General features: G+C 36.8%; 1 protein-coding gene across 1 annotated transcript in view; it reads right to left on the minus strand.

The window, feature by feature from the left end:
* Positions 1-14,434: 14,434 nt before the first annotated feature.
* LOC144966154 (uncharacterized) overlaps positions 14,435-21,120 on the minus strand; it is an 18,798-nt gene continuing 12,112 nt past the window's right edge. The window contains exons 4-5 of the mRNA XM_078902281.1: positions 20,312-20,431; positions 14,435-15,672 (exon numbers count right to left, since the gene is read on the minus strand). Of these exons, the coding sequence (XP_078758407.1) occupies positions 14,740-15,672; positions 20,312-20,431 (1,053 nt within the window). The 3' untranslated portion in view covers positions 14,435-14,739. The remainder of the gene's footprint in view (positions 15,673-20,311; positions 20,432-21,120) is intronic.

Below are 21,120 nucleotides of genomic sequence, written 5' to 3' on the forward strand. Positions count from 1 at the left end.
GATGATGATGATGATGATGGTGATGATGATGGTGATGATAATGATGATGATGATGATGATGATGGTGATGATGATGATGATGATGATGATGATGATGATGATGATGATGATGATAATGATGATGATGATGATGATGATGATGATGATGATGATGATGATGATGATGATGATGATGATGATGATGATGATGGTCAAACGAATGGATTAAAGTTGATTTTTTTAAAGATTACAAACTGATACCAGAACCTCATAATATTTACCCCTATGTGCGCAAATGCAAAACCCCATTTTGCAAAAACAGGCACATTCACAAATATGAATATAAACATATAAAATAAATTTGAGCTGTGATAATAATATAGCGCAATATCAACTAAACGAGCTCTAAGCGCTTCACAAAGGTTTCCCTCAACAACAACAACAACAACAACAACAACAACAACAACAACAACAACAACAACACGTAACATGTATAACGAGACATCACGCCTTTAGGCGATATTACAAATTTTTTTTTCCGACAGAGACAACGCTGTTTACGGCCAGGTGAGTACGGTGAGAGAATGTGAGTATAGAGCCGTTTCCAAGACTCAACTGTGCGCTGTGCGAGGCTCTAACTCAGGACCTTCCTATCCGATAGCGAGTGCCAAGACCATGCAGCCGTATATATAATCATATCCACAATGATATTCAGTATTTACTGTTTCACATCGCGCAATGTTTGTTAAGATGCGTCATAATATAAACTGTATACAATTAAGCTTCTGTTTCATACCATGCAACTCTCCTGAAAGATGCTCTTTTCAGAATCACACAAACACACACACACACACACATAAACACACACACACAATATCCGACATTGCATATATCTGGTTCCTCATTCATACCTGAGACTACGAAGTCTTACCCGCGAGCTTACTGTTATTGTTATCCATTCCGTAACTAGTCGGTCTCAACACCGCTTGATTTTGTTTCTAATGTGCAAGACACAGAGCGGACTCAACCACCAAAATCATCTACAACGTAACCACTCATCATTGCTTTAGATAATCCCTTTCCCATTCACGTTTCTACCATGGTTTTCTTACATGTACACCAGCTACAACACGATGCCATTGCATGATTAATATACCCCGTAACGCCGACATCGAAGTCCGTAAGGGGCATTTTGTCCCTGTCAGACATAAGTCTATTGTCAGTGGTTACTTGTCAAACAATCCTACAGTGACATGTAGGATGGACTCGCAACCAACTAGAAATAGATGGCGATACACAACAAAAATAGACCGCCCAACTGGGTCAGGTAGTTTACTTTTCACGAAACCATCGCCAACCCTTTAGCGGCAAGATTCTTTGAAAATACTCAGTTTTCTCCGCATATATTCGAATATGACGGCAGACCTAAACGTATTCAATAATGGAAATTTAACGATGCGACACGAGCTTCATTGAAACGCAAATCGCATCGTTGTTAATTCTCTCTTGATTAAAACGGTAAAGAGGGTTAGAGCAAGATTGAACCTTGCTTGTAAAGGGTTAATTTGATTTCAATAGGATTCAGTAGTCTGATGTCACGCCGCCTGGCAACGGCGGCCATCTTGGTTCTAAACAAAGAAAATCATTACTTTTTATTCTTCATGCTGGCTAGAACTTTTCATTCCCTTTTCATATGCAGAATGTGTAAAAGTCAAAACATGATCAAATTTATGTGGGTTTTTTTCCTCTGGAAACGCTTTTATGCTCGCCGGAGAAATATTTCATACGGGCGTCCGCCATTGTTCCGATAGTTTAGAGCCAGTGTTACTAAGTTACCATGCGTCATTAGGAAGGAAGTGACGTTACGACTGTTGAAGACAATTGATGAATTCAAGTCTTCAATGCATCTTGATAAGCACGATGCATAATCTATCATTCCAAACTCTATACAATTTCAAGATTTGCCTGCCTAATGACGGATATTAACGTTCTAAACAACGATCCATTACAATGTAAATCATTTGAATATCATAATTTGTTGAATGGGATCTTGACACAGTAGTTGACGGAACGGATGGCTTCTTTCACTCCATGGAGATGATGAAGTGTATTTACGTGATTTCTACATCTTCTACCAACACCTTCCAGATCTCTCCATCCACCACGACACAACAATCAAAACATTCCCATATCTCATTTATCTCTTTCTTATAAGTAAAAATGCTCTGCCTTCACTAAGCGAATTCCTTTACTTTTCACACTTAAACTTGATCGACCAACCCTTTTCCGGTTCAATGTTGTTTTTGTTTTGTTAACCACTTGAGGGTCATCTTAATTTATTGATTTTTGGACCGAACATTTACAAGTCAAAAACTTGTGCGGCTATGTGGTCTAGTGGTATGACACTTGCTTTCGGATCGGAAGGTCCTGGGTTCGAGCCTCGCACTCGGCGCATAGTTGAGTCATTGGAAAAGGCTTTTTACTCACTTTCTCTCACCGTACTCAGGTGTAAAATGAGTACCTGGCCGTTGACAGCGTTGTCTTTGTCCGTAAAATTATAATATCGCCTAACAGGCGTCATGTCCCGTCCTTCATGTTAAATGTTTCTGTTGGCCAGTGACCCCTTGTAAAGAGCATTGAGCACATTTAGTGGATATTGCGCTATATAAAGCTCAATTTTAATTTTTAAAAGTTTTAATTTTAATGTGTGTATATTGTGCTTTGTAGGTGTGTTACGCCATTGTTCCGATAGTTTAGAGCCAGTGTTACTAAGTTACCATGCGTCATTAGGAAGGAAGTGACGTTACGACTATTGAATCCAATTATAATGTGCTCGTTGGAAAAACTTTACCATATGCTGAACGGAACAATTTGACCCCCAATATTATGTTGATTTTAAATATATTTATATATTCATTTTATTTCTTGTCAGTGCCATACGTTCGAAGGATCTTTAAGGATAATTAAGAAATAAAATGCACTGAAAAAATTATATTGGTATCTATTTGCGGCTATGTGGTCTAGTGGTATGACACTCGCTTTTCGATCGGAAGGTCCTGGGTTCGAGCCTAGCGCTCGGCGCATAGTTGAGTCCTTGGAAAAGGCTTTTTACTCGCATTCTCTCACCGTACTCAGGTGTGAAATGAGTACCTGGCCGTTAACAGCGTTGACTTTGTCCGGAAAATTGTAATATCGCCTAACAGGCGTCATGTCCCGTACTACATGTTAAATGTTGCTGTTGACCAGGGACCCCTTGTAAAGCGCTTTGAGCACATTTAGTGGATTAGCCAAGCGCACGGTATCTATAAATGTTTAAGGTTACACATAATTATTATGTGACGCTGTGAGCACTTTAACTAGATCTAAAGCCATAGCAACAATAATATTCGCCATTCGCTATATAAAGCTTAATTTATTTTTTTTTCAATTTGTGATTTAGGTATGCAAAATACACTGGAACAAACTTTGGGCGAATATTATTGTTGCTATGGCTTTAGATCTAGTTAAAATGCTCACAACTTCACATATTATGTGTAACCTTAAACACTTATAGATACTGTGCGCTTGGCTAAGAAACTCACAACATTACCATCCGGACCATAAAACAAAACTACTTGTAACCTTGAACGCTAAAAGTCTAGTTAATACACTTAAGTGAAAAATTCTCATACACATGGATTGCATAAAATATTAACAAAGACCTGAGTGACGTCAATTTTGTTCTATCTATTGTCTGATTGATCGAATTTAGTGAGAAGTAATAATACTCTTCAACAGTCGTAACATCACTTCCTTCCTAATGACGCATGGTAACTTAGTAACACTGGCTCTAAACTGTCGGAACAATGACGGACGCCCGTATGAAATATTTCTCGGCGAGCATTAAGGGTATCCAGAGGAGAAAAAAAAACTCCATAAATTTGATCATGTTTTGACTTTTACACATTCTGATCACAAGGCATATGAAAAGTTCTAGCCGGCATGAAAAATAAAAAGTAATGATTTTCTTTGTTTAGAACCAAGATGGCCGCCGTTGCCGGGCGGCGTGACATCAGACTACTGATTCGTATTAAAATGGCTGTATAAGACAATAACAAAGAGCTGAGTGAGTACTCTTGTTCAACCTGACAGGCAATCAATAGATGATGTGCGATTGGCTAAGAAACTCACAACATTGCCATCCGGAAGTATTATGGACCAACACACAAAACTGTGTAACCTTGAACGTTTATATTCTGGTTAATACAGTTTAGTGAGAACTGCTCATAAACATGGATGGCAAAAAACAATAATAAAGACCTGAGTGACGTAAAATTCTTTCTATCTAAAGAAGGAACGAAATTGACGTCACTCAGCTCTTTGTTATTTTTTTTTTGTCAACCATTTTTGTGAGTAGTTCTCGCTGATTGCATTAATCAATTGCATTAATGGTGCGGCTATGTGGTCTCGTGGTATGACACTCGCTTTCGGATCAGAAGGTCCTGGGTTCGAGGCTCGCGCTCGGCGCATAGTTGAGTCCTTGGAAAAGGCTCTTTACTCACATTCGCTCACCGTACTCAGGTGTAAAATTAGTACCTGGCCGTTAACAGCCTTGTCTTTGTCCGAAAAATTGTAATATCGCCTTACAAGTGTCATGTCCCGTCCTTCATGTTAAATGTTGCTGTTGGTCAGGGTCCCCTTGTAAAGCGCTTTGAGCACATTTAGTGGATATGCGCTATATAAAGCTCTTTTTTTTTTTAATCCGACTAAAAACGTGGAAATTTATTAATGCTATGCATTTATTCAAAAAATTCAAAACATCCGCCTGACGGATAAAACGCACCACACAAAAAAAAAAAACAATGTTTAACCTGAAACGATTGTATAGTTTGATTAATACAATTTAGTGAGAACTACTTATAAAAATGGATGGCTAAAAACAATAAAAAAAACATCTGAGTGACGTCATTTCGTTCTATTAAACATAGTATTGTGTGTTATATCCGGCTGGCGAATGTTGTGAGATGTTTAGCTAAAGGCACAGCATCATTAATTCATGAATGGGAATGATAATAATATGTGACCCGCCGTCTCAAAACGATATGTTTGGATGAACTGGGTGCTGGCAATTGAATTTATAGGAACAAATAGGAAATTTGAGCTTTTCTTCTATTCTTATGAGGAGATTGAATACAATAGTATTCAATAGTCGTAACGTCACTTCCATCCTAATGGTAACTTAGCAACACTGGCTCTAAACTATCGGAACAATGACGGACGCCCGTATGAAATATTTCTCCGGCCAGCATAAAAGCGTATCCAGAGGGGGGGGGGGGGGGGAATCGTAAATTGGATCATGTTTTGACTTTTACACATTCTGGTCACAAGACATATGAAAAGTTCTAGCCAGCATGGATACTAAAAAGTAATGATTTTCTTTGTTTAGAACCATGATGGCCACCGTTGCTGGACGACGTGACATCAGACTATTGAATCGTATTTCTTACATTGCAAAACGTGTGTTATTTATAACATAAATGACATATAACCACGATCAAATGCCTTGTAACCAATTTGGGACTAGAAATTTAATTGATTAAATTTAATATTAAAGATGCAAATCATAATTGGATTCAGTAGTCTGATGTCTCCCCGCCCGGCAACGGCGGCCATCTTGGTTCTAAACAAAGAAAATCATTACTTTTTATTCTTCATGCTGGCTAGAACTTTTCATATGCCTTGTGATCAAAATGTGTAAAAATCAAAACATGATCAAATTTATGGGGTTTTTTCCCCCTCTGGATAGGCTTTTATGCTCGCCGGAGAAATATTTCATACGGGCGTCCGTCATTGTTCCGACAGTTTAGAGCCAGTGTTACTAAGTTACCAAGCGTCATTTGGAAGGAAGTGACGTCACGACTGTTGAAGAGTATTACCAACCACTACCAGTCAATGTGCTCAAAACGCATCAGAGCCTTCTCCATGCTAACTGCAATCTGAACATTTATTTAGGCAGAGACATGCAGCGTGAAAAGCACTGTTGTATTTTTTGTTGTTGTTGTTGTTGTTCGACAGAGTCAATGTGGTTACCAGGAAGTTGGTCATTTAATAATAATATATCTTTATTGTCCCCAAAAAAGTGGCAATTTGTCATTTGGTTACACATTTATAATAATACAATATTGATATAGACACACTCACACAAGATGCACACTAGTAACATAGTAGTCATCGAAAAAAAAAATTAAAAAAAAAAAAAACCTCATCAACAACATCATCATCATCATCATCATCATCATCATCATCATCGTCGTCATCATCATCATCATCATCATCATCATCATCACCATCTTCATCATCATCATCGTCATCATCACCATCCTCATCATCATCACCATCATCATCATCATCATCATCATCATCATCTCGTCATCATCATCATCTCATCATCATCATCACATCATCATCATCATCATCGTCGTCATCATCATCATCATCATCATCATCATCATCATCATCATCGTCATCATCATCCATCATCATCACCATCTTCATCTCATCACCATCATCATCATCTCATCATCATCATCATCATCATCATCATCACAACAACCTTCCTAATATTTTCGTTACAATCCTTCACTTTCACCATTCCCCTATAACACCATTCACTGTGAATCAGCCTTCTCTAAGGACTCTCCGAGACTAAAATGAAAATGTGACCCTTCGCCTCAAAACGGTATTAAGTCGGGTTGGTTAAGATGTTGAAAATTGAAATTATAGCCAGAAATATCAGACTTGTGTTGAGTTTGTATGTTTTATTGAGAAGAACGGATACCATATTTTAGGGTGCTAATGCCAACAAATTATATTTTTGACCAGTTTAACATTTAATTCGGCTTTTAAGCATATGGTTCGTTCCGACATAATACCGTTTTGAGACGAATGGTCACAAATGTGAAACTCCCGGGCTCCAGCGTATGTGTGTGTCCAATGTCAAGGCGGTGAACGTGGCATTTGTGTATTGATGGTATGTGTTTAAATAAAACACACGGCTATGTGGTCTAGTGGTATGACACTCGCTTTCGGATCGGAAGGTCCTGGGTTCGAGCCTCGCGCTCGGCGCATAGTTGAGTCCTTGGAAAAGGCTATTTATCAAATTCTCTCACCGTACTCAGGGGTAAAATGAGTACCTGGCCGTTAACAGCGTTGTCTTTGTCCGAAAAATTGTAATATCGCCTAACAGGCGTCATGTCCCGTCCTACATGTTAAATGTTGCTGTTGACCAGGGACCCCTTGTAAAGCGCTTTGAGTACATTTAGTGGATATTGCACTACATAAAGCTCAATTTCTTTTTTTTTATTTTTAAAATACACACCATTTCTGCCCGCAATATCAATCGTAAAAATACACAAAAAGTTTATAGTCTGGGAGATTTCAGTGAGAAGAAATTACCCTATTGAATATAGAAACCTGCGAAAACCCTTGTCAAATTTCATATGACATAATATGTGACCCTTCGCCCCAAAACGGTATTAATTCGGGTTGGTTAAGATGTTGAAAATTGAAATTATAGCCAGAAATATCATACTTGTGTTGAGTTTGTATGTTTTATTGAGAAGAACGGATACCATATTTTAGGGTGCTAATGCCAACGAATTATATTTTTGACCAGTTTAACATTTAATTCGGCTTTTAAGCATATGGTTCGTTCCGACATAATACCGTTTTGAGACGATGGGTCACATATAAACATAATGAGCAAGGGGATGTTTACCGACTTGACACGACCGACCTGACGCATCTCCTGTTATTAAAACCATATTGCACTTCAGAAGTTTCGCGTCTCAATAATAATATATCGCTGTCTCCGACTCAACTTTGCGGACTTAGTGGAGGGAGTGGAACCTTAGACCTTCATTTCGTAAATCCAGTAGACTCACCATAAGATCGCAAAGCCAAATCAATCAACTTCATCTATAAATACAAATTCTTGACAATCAATGATATTTTATACATATATATATATATATATATATATATATATTATATATATATATATATATAATATATATATAACAATAGGGAATGAGATTAGCGGAAGAGTAGCGTCCCTTAATTGGACGTCACCTTACAGAGAGAACGTCAACATGGTTTTGCACATGCGTCTCTATCGTCCTCGCTTTCGGTGAAGTGTCTCATGCCGCTTTCACGGAAGAGAGGACGAGAGACGCATGCGCAAAACCAAATGACTTTCTCTCTCTCTAATAACTTCTCCGCCGGTAACGTCCAATCAAGGGACGCTACTCTCCCGCTAATCTCATTCCCTATAAGTAGCAATTGATTGTTTAACTGATGTTGGAAGGACGTGTATTTATCTCCAGGCCTGACAACCCAAATTGTTATGGCGTCATTGTTGTAATGGAAATTCTTTTTTAAAATGAGCTTTTATATAGAGCAATATCCATTAAACGTGCTCAAAGCGCTTTACAAGGGATCCCTAGCCAGCAGCACCACTTAGAGGTAAATCGAGACGACATGACGTCAGTTGGGCGATATTACAATTTTTTTTTCAGACGGAGTATGTTGGGACAATGTGAGTGAAGAGCCTTATCCAAAGATTCAACTATTCGCCGCTCAGAACGGGACTCGAGACGAAATAACTTAGCCATAAACTAAGACACTCGCTTTCGAATCGGAAGGTCCTGGGTTCGAGCCTCGCGCTCAGCGCAGAGTTGAGTCCTTGGAAAAGGCTCTTTACTCACATTCTCTCACCGTACTCAGGTGTAAAATGAGTACCTGGTCGATAACAGCGTTGTCTTTGTCCGAAAAATTGTAATATCGCCTAACAGGCGTCATGTCCCGTCCTACATGTTAAATGTTGCTGTTGACCAGGGACCCCTTGTAAAGCGCTTAGAGCACATTTAATGGATATTGCTCTATATAAAGCTCTTTTTAAATTTAGCCCATAACTGCGTGTTAAGTAGTATTGGAGGGGTGTCAAGAAGCATAAGAAACGTATATTATTATTATCTTAGTACAATCCATCCCTACATGACCAGTGTCATGTCTAAAATTGACCTCCTCCGTTATTTGTAATGTTGTGTCACTGTAATCACTACGTGACATCCACTTGCATCCTTACGCAACAACGAAGTCTCTTCTTCCCCAATATAGTAAATCATAGATAACACAGTAATCTGTGTAGTAAACATCATGAAGAGCACCCCCCCCCCCCCTACCCCCCTTTCCCCGCCCCCGCGGTCAATAGCCAAGTGGAGACAATCCAAGTTGGTTGTTGAGAGAGGGGCAAGGAGTTACCTGATATTACAGTAAATCGGAAAGAGGAAGGGTCGTTTTGTGATTTATCTCTCTGTGGTTTGATAAGGAAATATAATGAGAGTAGTAATCTAGTTATTATGATATTTAATCACTTTATGTAGTCTTCAAAAGATTGTTGAAAATTAAGAAACGGCGTTATCAAGTAAAATGTTATGATGATTAATTGTAGCATTACTATATAGTATAGTATTGATAGTAGTTACTGGTAGTAGTAGTAGTAGTAGTAGTAGTAGTAGTAGTAGTAGTAGTAGTAGTAGTAGTGTAGTAGTAGTAGTAGTAGTAGTAGTATAGTAAGTAGTAGTAGTAGTAGTAGTAGAGTAGTAGTAGTAGTAGTAGTAGTAGTAGTAGTAGTATAGAGTGTGTAGTAAGTAGTAGTAGGTAGTAAGTAGTAGTAGTAGTAGTAAGTAGTAGTAGTAGTAGTAGTGTATAGTAGTAGTATAGATAGGTAGTAGTGAGAGTAGTAGAGTAGTAGTGTAGTAAGTAGTAGTAGTAGTAAAGTAGTAGTAGTAGTAGTAGTAGTAGTAGTAGGAGTAGTAGTAGTAGTAGTAGATAGTAGTAGTAGTAGTAGTAGTAGAAGTATAGTATAGTAGAAGAAGAAGAGAGAAGAAGAAGAAGAAGAAGAAGAAGAAGAAGAAGAAGAAGAAGAAAGAAGAAGAAGAAGAAGAAGAAGAAGAAGAAGAAGAAAAGAAGAAGAAGAAGAAGAAGAGAAGAAGAAGAAGAAAGAAGAAGAAGAAGAAGAGAAGAAGAAGAAGAAGAAGAAGAAGAAGAAGAAGAAGAAGAAGAAGAAGAAGAAGAAGAGAAGAGGAGGAGGAGGGAGGAGAGGAGAAGAAGAAGAAGAAGAAGAAGAAGAAGAAGAAGAAGAAGAAGAAGAAGAAGAAGAAGAAGAAGAAGAAGAAGAAGAAGAAGAAGAAGGAGAAGAAGAAGAAGAAGAAGAAGAAGAAGAAGAAGAAGAAGAAGAAGAAGAAGCTGTTCTTATTGTTATATGTAAGTGTATTTATGTGAATGTGTAGTGTCTCTATAATATGTATATATGTGTGTATATATGTGTATGCAGGTATGCATGACCGTACGTATGTATATATATTTATATGAATCTATTCATTTATATATGTATTTTATAAGCTTGTCTTTTTCAATGACTATTTCCTGTCATATCTAACTCTAGATCAAACCACTCTCAAATGAAATAAAACAAAAGATAGTGCAAACCGGATTTCATCTATGAGTGAATTGAACGCCCTATCTACACATAGAACGCTCCAGAAAGAGGATTTGGTTGTTGGAACAAAGCACTGCTATTTTAGACGGTAAATCCGGATAAAAATCAATCTATCTCTGTACTCCGTGGCCCGACAGGTAATTAAACAAAGGTTAAAAGGCCAGATTACTCACTCACTATAAAAATGACATTCTAATATAGAATATAAAGAGGTTTTGTATACGCTATTCTGTCTCGTAGTACCGGTTCGGCCATCACGCTTTTATCATCTATTGGTCTTTGGCCCCGAGCATTGCTTTCTTAAAGATATAATCATGTAATGTCTTGTTTCAATTAAGTGGTGATTAAAGCAGCGTCTTCATTAGATATTGAAACTAGTGATTTCAGCTTCATGATATCCATTAGTCTGTATAATGTTTGACAAATTGCCAATTTTAAAGCTGACATGATGAGTCTTTTTAATAATTCATGTAAATGTTACTGTTCGAAGCTCGAAGATATAAATAACAATGTGAAATTGAATGTGAGCTTCAATTTATTCTACGAAAACATAGAAAATGGACGTTTCCCCTTTATCGACAAAACAGGATGAATGAAACACTACAGACGAATGAGATCAGTTTCAACCTCAACCTAGAGCTCAGAGGGCGAGTATGTGGGCAGAATATTATATTGATTTTCGTTTGATTTGAATGCGGCTATGATTCTCGCATTCGGATCGAAAGGTCCACTGTTCGAGATCCGCTCTAAGTGCCGCATAGTTGAGTCCTTGGAAAAGGTTCTTTACTCACATTCTCTCACCGTACTCAGATGCATACTGAGTACCTTGCCGTTAACAGCGTTGTCTCTGTCGTATAAAAGTAACGCGATATCGCCTAGCAGGCGTCATGTCTCGTCCTACATTTTAAGTGTTGCTGCTGGCGTGGGGTCTTAGTAAAGTTTTTTGAGCACGTTTTGTGGATATTACGCTATATAAATGCTCACGTTTTTAATATTCGTTTTAATTCGTCTTCAGTTTGGTTTCATGAACATTATCACTGAAATTGGAATTTACTCCAATGTCATTCGTCATATCCGAATGGGACTACATAACTAGTTATTTGTGACCCTCCGTCTCAAAACGTTATTATGTCGGGATGATTCTGACGCTAAAAAGTGAATTTAGAGATAGATTGATGAGAAATTGGAGCTTAGAATATTTTGCAATGCAAAAAATAGTCTTTATACTCCAGCATAACGTACAGAAATTAAACCCAAGTTGGATATTTGTGGCTATGAATTCAATTTCCCTTGCCGAGTGGATCCCGACATAATACCGATTCGATCCGGTGGGTCACATTTAGATAGACGGCCAAAACCACGGGAAGAAAATCGGTGATCTCAAACATTAACTGGATGGATTATTTTAAATAATCGTTTTATAAAAAAATCTATCAGCTTTGAAAATGTCCAAAGAAGGGCGACAAAAGGTTTATTTCCATTGATGCCTTTTACATGATTATGGGTTAACTCTCTCTCTCTCTCCCTACCACCTATTTTCAGAATTTTACCCAAAACTTCATATTCACCCAACACAAAAATAGATTCTTCAAACATATAGTAACGAGTATAATATGCTATATTTTGTTCAGAAAAATGAGATCTGAAACACTATGTCGAGTTTTATCCCTATCGCTATAACAAAATGAAATCAGAGTAAGAAAAGTGTTGGTCACATCGTAACGAATGTGACGATTTTCCTGTGGGTGGTAAAGAGAGGGTTAAAGTATTTTGATTTACGACATCTAATTGTATTAATTAGTTCATTATGAAGTTGACATGGATACATCTGATTTATTTTTTTTTTCATTATCGAGTACAAAGATGGCAGATACAAAACTTGTGAAAGGATTTTTTAAATTATAAACAGAATGAAAAAAAAACAACTTTAGAGCAGTATTGATATTGAGCTTTGAGCTTTATATAGAGCAATATCCACTAAATGTGCTCAAAGCGCTTTACAAGGGGTCCCTGGTCAACGGCAACATTTAACATATAGGACGGGACATGACGCCTGTTAGGCGATATTACAATTTTTCGGACAAACACAACGCTGTTAGCGGCCAGGTACTCATTTTACACCTGAGTACGGTGAGATAATGTGATTAAAGAGCCTTTTCCAAGGACTCAACTATGCGCCGAGCGCGAGGCTCGAACCCGGGACCTTCCGATCCGAAAGCGAGTGTCATACCACTAGACCACATAGCCGCAGTATTAAATATGAAACGATAAATTCTATTCTGCTTCTGTGGACAGATTCAAACTAATCTTCAATAAAGAATTAATCCATTTTCGATATAATTATGATTGTGATATGTAAATTTACATAGCATTCTAAGATTAGTTGGCTTAAATAACCCATCATATCATCATATATTATGATAAATGAAGTGTACAATACAGCACTGTGTTATTTCTTTATGTTTTAGAGATTAATTTTCTAATAACAAATATTCTGGGATTTCAGGGAATTAAATAAATATATTTGCCCTATTTTCCCTCGTATTAACTTCTGCAGCTATTATTCTACAAATCGCCGACAGCCTGACGCAATTTCACTCTCACAGGTCTGTCTGTTTTTGTTTTGTGTCCTTGGAACCCCACGTCACTTGGTGTCTGTCTCATCTGTCCGTCCATCGTGAATCAGTCAAGTGCATCACCATGACCGAACGGTATCTACTTTCCTCTTGTGTAAACACGATGATAAATGGCCGCTTTATCGTGATGTTCATGACAGAGCGATTGTTAGTGATTACGAATTAAATGTCCATGTAAAAACCCATGGACATTTTTCTGTAGCCTTTTCTTTATTTATTCTTTTAAATTTTTTTTTCACTCAAAATTGATAATTTATAGTGTAAAGTGCCCAGAGCTTGTGTTTTACACGAGAATGAGCGCTGTATAAAAGTGTATTATTATTATATTATTATTATTATTATTATTATTATTATTATTATTATTATTATTATTATTATTATTATAATTAGAATCTTTATTTTTGCAGAGTTGTCCTTCTTTCTTTATTGATTCTTGAGTAAACCAAAAAAAATTCATTCATTGTGCCAGAAAGATATGATAACAGAAGACGAATATGAAGAATTATTGGTTGCTAACTATTGCTGATAATAATATACATTCATTCTTCGGGGTTTTGATGGGGCCGTGAAAAAGCAAACAATAAAATTGCAGTAAAATGAACTATTTCATCTCTAATTCAATATCAGTCAATGTCCCATCGTCTTCTCAAAATATTTCCTAGTGTGATATTTTCCAGTTCGACCAAGGAAATAACTTAAACCCGATGTTATTACAATAGCGCTACGTAACACAGACACAAAAACTTAATAACTGTCCTGAGATACGTGCTGAACGAATGAAATAGCCTCCTCTTGCTATCTGGACGGATGGAATGCGAGACTGATAGGGACGACTTATGAAAAGGCGACAGAGCTTTTGATTGAATTTCCAAATTCAGGATTGGTGGTGAAATTTAAAGGAAATAACTATATAAAAATGGTTAAAGTATTACCCCCAAGTTTTGAACTAGCTTGACGAATTTATGACAATAGGAAAAATAAATATTGTGTAATTTTACCTAAATTTTCAATGTTCACCTTTTTTTACATATCTAATTCACAACAATATTTTTAATTTTTAGCTTATATTCATGTTTTCATGAACCTCGATCTGATACAAAACTTCCTAAGATTTGTTGTTTTTTTACATACTCAACTGCACGATTGTTCTAAAAACTTAAGTCAAAATGTGTTAAAATTGGTCCCCTTCATTCTTTCATTCAATGAATTTGAAACCCCACATAAAGAATATATCTAGATAAGTACTTAAGATGCGTAATGAAAAACAAAAACGAAGGTCTTTTGTGTTGGTACTTATATTGTTATTAGAAACTCAACGAGACATGATGTTACGAGACATTATGAGCAATGATCACAGCAATTATTAGTTTTTTAATTGTACAGAACAGCAACCCCCCCCCCCCCTCCTCTTCATAGAAAAACAAACTTATCAATACTTTTCTTTATTTTGAATACTGATATCAATAACAAAACACTTACTGATGTAACGAATTCCAAACAACGAATAATATCTTTGTAAAGCAATGTTATCATAATCTTTCAAATTCAAATAAATCTCAAAAACAAAAACATATATTAAAATATTTATGAATAAGTATCTGTTACAGGGGTCTCTCCATAACTTGTACCAGTACTGTGGTCATTCTTTTTCGCAAGGGACGGTGCGGCAGACTCAACTGCCTGAGCACGAGCTCCCTCGACTACCGCTGCGGCAGCATTGACGATTGCCTCTGCTTTTATCTTCGAGTCCACCGCGGCGGCTGCAGTCGCCTCAGCCTTTGCTAGAGCGGTGGCCCTTGCAGTAGCGACAGCCTGAGACACAATCGATGCTGCTGATTCTACAGCAGCACCAACGTGAGCTTGGGCTGCTGTGGTGGTCTTCGCTAATCCTATAGCGTTCTTACGCACTGAACGAACATCTGCGTATGCCTGGGCTCTGACCTTTGCTAAAGCTTTAGCAAGGGCCAGGAACCTTTTCTCTACAGCTTTCATCTTCGCTATTCTTGCCTTAGCTGTTGCAACGGTTGTCAAAAGATTTTCTTTAGGATTTGAATATTGGTATCCTCCTTTAGAGCCACTATAATCGTCTTTCTTTGCAGTCATACTCTTTAAACTAAGTAATGCCTGGCCTGCGTACTCTCTTACTTTAGAAAATGCCACAGCTAAAGCTCTAAACTTTTTCTCTATTACTTTCATGACAGTGATTTTGTTTTTGAGTTGATCTAAAGATGACACGTATGTATTTCTAGACTTAACAACATTTGATCTGGCTTCCGCTTTTGCAGCGGCAATGGTTGCGAGGGCTGCACCTTTGGCACTACTTGCGGCTTCAGCCATAGAACTACTTCCAGCTAAACTGAGATCTGATTTTGCTTGGTTCAGAATGATATCGGCGTCTTTGGCATATCCATGGGCAACAGTGTAGATGTTGGCAGCAGCTTTTAGGTGGTCAAAGGCGGAGTCTGCTTTGGCGTTTGTCGGGGCGCCGTAATCGCCGCCATTTTTGGAAGCTTCAGTCTAAAGGTTGGGATGGAAATAATCAGAAAAAATATTTAGTGGAAAATTGATTTTATTGTTGAAATAACGATAAGAATGGGCTATGTGGTCTAGTGGTATGAGACTCGGTTTCGGATCGAAAGGTCCTGGGATCGAGCCTCACGCTCGGCGCATAGTTGAGTCCTTGGAGAAGGCTCTTTACTCACATTCTCTCACCGTACTCAGGTGCAAAATGAGTACCTGGCCGTTAACAGCGTTGTCTTTTTCCGAAAAATTGTAATCTCGCCTAACAGGCACCATGTCCCGTCATACATGTTAAATGTTGTTGTTGATCAGGGACCCCTTGTAAAGCGCTTTGAGCACATTTAGTGGATATTGCGCTATATAAAGCTCAATTTAATCAAACAGTACTGGCTGTCCCATGGGTTACACGGAAACTTGGTTGAGTTTTCAAGTATTAGTTGGCCTGTATTTCACACACAGCGCCATCCTTATATCTATAAAAACAAAGACAACACGTCACCTTAATTCATTTTTGCCACATGGTGTTCGAATTTCTAACACGCAACTGTGATTTAAATTAAATACTGTCTTTTAAATATACACACAAAAGTTCGGACTTAAACTTTACTGTATTTGTTTTTATTGACACTATGGATCCTTGATTTGGCTATGAATTTATTTATTTTCACTCAAAATTGATAATTTATATTGTAAAGTGCCCAGAGCTTGTGTTTTACACGAGAATGAGCGCTGTATAAATGTGTATTATTATTATTAAAGACCAGAGGTATGGCCTATCTCAATTTATCAAATTAATATATAAAGTGTTGCTATTGGTTCTTGGTTGTATATTTTTACAATTTTGTGCATATATATATATATATATATATATATATATATTATTATATGATGTGTGTGTGTGTGTGTGTGTGTTGTTACTTTGTCGCCATAGATTCTCAACTTTGTGTTTATACATTTTCATGCATGCCACGTCTGTAAACGAATTTCCATTTTTTTGGATGAATAAAGTAGATATTATAATTATAATTATTACTATAATTATTATTATTATTATTATTATTATTATTATTATTATTATTATTATTATTATTATTATTATTATTATTATTATTATTATTATTATTATTATTATTATTATTATTATTATTATCCTAATTTCAATTTCTAATTTTAAAAAAGGAAAGATTGATATTTGAAGAACGAGTCTCTAGCCAATCTTTTTTTTTAAATACGAGTTTTTCCAGAATGTGGCAGTTAACAGGTGAACTATAAGTCCGATAAGCTAATCTTTTATGATTTCATTGATGTGATGACGATATTCTCAAACCAACCCAAACCATTGTCCTTTAAAACAATGTTAAAACACCTTCGATTATATTATAAGCTTTGTAAATATGGGCACGTGAGTCAAATACAATCAAAAATGTGGGTAGAAATCGATGTAATCATACAATAATATAAAACAGCTTTGTCTTTGTCCGAAAAATTGTAATATCGCCCAACAGGCGTCATGTCTCGTCTTACATGTTAAATGTTGCTGTTGACCAGGGACCCCTTGTAAAGCGCTTTGAGCACGTTAAGTGGATATAGCGCTATATAAAAGCTCAATTTTTTTATTTTTTTATTTTTATAATTCAAACTTCTAAGTATGAATGGAAAATGAAAACATTTTCTATGTCTTCTTTTTTTTTTTTAACTTGCAAAGAAATAACGGAAATATAGTTCTGCATTTGGCTTACCGCCTCGTGCCTAGCTATTTTAGTTATTTTTAAAAATTATTTAGCAGTCACGTTAATTTAATTGGAAAGCAGAGCCCTGCAATGGGAAACGTTCAGTATTACTTTTTATGACTGTTTTCTGTTTGTTTGTTTTTTGTTTTTTATTCTCGTGTCAACATGCTAATTACAGCCTAAACAGAGTGTTTCGATTGACGTCAGAATGCATGATTTGAACTCATTAGTACGAGCTAGTTTGGCATTTTCGATCCTTTCTCATTTAAATTAAAACTTTCACACGATTTTTATCTATAACCAAAACACAACTCTCATTTATATTCAAGCACATAGAGGGGACAAATCGTATGTTGGAAATATAATTATAGGCGTATTGATATTTTCCAAGCTCATTACGCTTTCGGATCGGAAGGTCCTGGGTTCGAGCCTCGCGCTCGGCGCATAGTTGAGTCGTTGGAAAAGGCTCTTTACTCACATTCTCTCACCGTACTCAGGTGTAAAATGAGTACCTGACCATTAACAGCGTTGTCTCTGTCCGAAAAATTGTAATATCGCCTAACAGGCGTCATGTCCCGTCCTACATGTTAAATGTTGCTGTTAACCAGGGACCCTTTGTAAAGCGCTTTGAGCATATTTAGTGGATATTGCGCTATATTTAGCTCAAAGCTCAACATTAACACATATTTTCAATCTATACAGACCAATTTCCCTGTATATTTTGATACTATGAATTCCTACTATACCAATATCATTTCTAGATAGATATTTACACACACTTGAGGCACGTACAGTTTTACATTTACATTCTCTCACCCAATGGCAAAAGCTAGACTCATAATTGTGCAAGCATCCTATTGCTTGATTTTCTTCTTCTTCTTCGTCTTCTTCTTCTTCTTCTTCTTCTTCTTCTTCTTCTTCTTCTTATTATTTATTATATTATTATTATTATTATATTATTATTATTTATTATTATTATTATTATTATTATTATTATTATTTATTATTATATATTAATAATTATTAAATATATAATTAAATTAATAATAATAATAATATAATAATAATAATAATAATAATAATATAATAATAAATAATAATAATAATAATAATAATAATAATAATAATAATAATAGGCTATGAATAAACATAATTACATTACTTTAAAACAGACAGTCGGTTGCCGTCTATCTATCTGGTCTTCTCAATGATGGCATTTATTAAAATCAGATTTTATGGTTTGACTTTAAGATATAAATCCACGTGCATCATGTTTAATCCGCCATTACACCCATTCAAAACATCTGGTCACAATCAAATTATTGGTCAAATTGGAAGCCGCATCGCAGTCTTGCCACCTTGCCTTGTGGCATTTGGTGCTCTAATTGTACGTTTGGCAGTAAATGAGTAAAATTCCACTTGTGTCAGTACACGCTTGGGAAATCATTCTATGGCAGCTATTCAATTTCTCTTCCTATTCTTTAATCAGTGGTTAACAAGAAACAAGCGAAATGGAAAAGTGTAACCAAAAAAACACGGAAACTTGATTAATGAGAATGAAGACATCAAGCGAAGAATAATGATAGCTCAAACTGTATTCGGAGAACTACACAACAGGACGAACATCATTAATGAAAATAAAAGAATACATCTTTACGAAGTGCTAGTGCTGCCAACCATTATGTACAACTGGGGTACGTGGGGTCTTACTAAAATAATTTGGACACCCTGGACTCCCTTCATCGCAAACAATTGAGACGAGTTATTGGGGTACATTGGCCAGACAAAATCTGTCATGAGTCCGTACGACAGATGCAGATTAAAAACCAGTCAGTACTCGAATAAAGAAAACAAAGATGGAAACTGTTCGACCACGTGATTCCACGAGATGAAAATATTCCAGTACAAACCTCGATGTATGATTACTTCAAACAAGGAGACAAATACAGAGGGCGTCTGTACACCAACTTCACTTCCAACAACACACACAATCAGGATCTCAAAAAATATCAAATGTCTTTAGAAACAACAACAGAAGAACCGATTTCAACAACATAAGGAAACATATATTTGCCTCAGCACCTTAACACACATGATGGCATTCAAAAGCTAAGAATACTTGCACTGGACAGAGATTTATGGAAACAAATTACTAACTGGATATTAGAAACAGACTGAACCACTCGAAGTAACACATACATTCACGGAAAGCGTCCATAGATACAGCGCACCCATATTCATTCCTTCATTCTGTAATCAATCAAGTCTGTAATGAATCTAAGTATTGATTAAGAATTTAATTTCTTAAGGAGAAACAAAGCGGATAAACTACGATCTAAGAGAGGTTCAAACCAGTTCCATTTGTGTCTTTGGACGGCCCAAAGTTTAGTCCCTGGAAATGACTCGCCACTCACATCTTTTTTCCATGCTAAGGTGGTAAATGAGTATTTGCCCGGTAACGGTTGGTATAGCACTACGCAGGCATCATCTCTTGTCCTATATGATAAGTCATGCTGTTGGCAGCAGCTCCTTATGGTTCTCACACTACTATGTTATGATGATCTATCCAGGCCGCAAAATCATCGCCTCAATCGTGTACGGTCATGAACCTGCTCGGAAGCTTCTTCAAAAAGCACCGTTCAACTAGATGCTCTGCGGTTTGGAGCTCTGACCAAAACGGGTAAATGTTGGACATGTGGCAGGCCCCAACTGATGAAGTGAGTGCTTGAGGTCTCCAGTAAATGGTTTTGAGAACATCAAGAAATTTATTACAATGAAAAGCGGATCACTTATCATACTTCGGGTAACTATGCAATATATTGTCCAGTAAACCACCTCACAAATACTGTTACTCACGTTATAAAAAATCTGATCACATTTCAATCTCTTTAGTACTCGAGTCTTACCAATATTTGGGCCTTCATGTCGTCCGAGTATTCACCACTCGTCGTCTTGTCTGAGTCGGCATACTGTTGTAAGTTATGGAATAGGTCAAGGGTCAGTCCATCATCACTGGAGCCTTGAGACTATTTGTTATGAAATAAATAAATAGATAAATAAATAAAGAGATTGTACTTAAATATAGCTTTTCAGCATTTACTAAAAATGATTATAACACGCACATTCAGGACCACAAGTGTCTTCGATCAACAACAAGAACTATAGAAAGCGGTAAATTCTCCTCTCTCTCTCTCTCTCTCTCTCTCTCTCTCTCTCTCTCTCTCTCTCTCTCTCTCTGTCTGTCTGTCTCTCTCTCTCTTTCTTCTCTCTCTCTCTCGACTCTCTCTCTCTTTCTCTCTCTCCATCTCTCTCTCTTTCTTCTCTCTCTCTCTCTCTCGACTCTCTCTCTCTCTCTTTCTCTCTCTCCATCTCTCTCTTTCTTCTCTCTCTCTCTCTCTTTCTCTCCATCTCTCTCTCTCTCTCTCTCTCTCTCTCTCTCTCTATCTCTATCTATATATCTATCTATTTATCTATCTCTATCTCGACAGACAGACAGACACACAGACAGACAAACAAACAGAAATAACGTCTGCAGTTGTCCAAACAAAAATTACGTGCTTATTTTCCTATCCTTTTTACAAGTAGACTTGATACGATTTCTAAACATTACTGGGCATGTCTTTCATCTACGGCGCCATATAACTTACTCGCATTCGCTCAAAATACTGGGCATCTCGTTAAAAAAATTTTTACTGAATCTGGTACAGATCCCTAC

Source organism: Berghia stephanieae, chromosome 2, assembly GCF_034508935.2.
Source record: "Berghia stephanieae isolate SIO BIC M18660-M18661 chromosome 2, UCSD_Bste_1.3, whole genome shotgun sequence".
Lineage (NCBI taxonomy): Eukaryota > Metazoa > Mollusca > Gastropoda > Nudibranchia > Aeolidiidae > Berghia > Berghia stephanieae.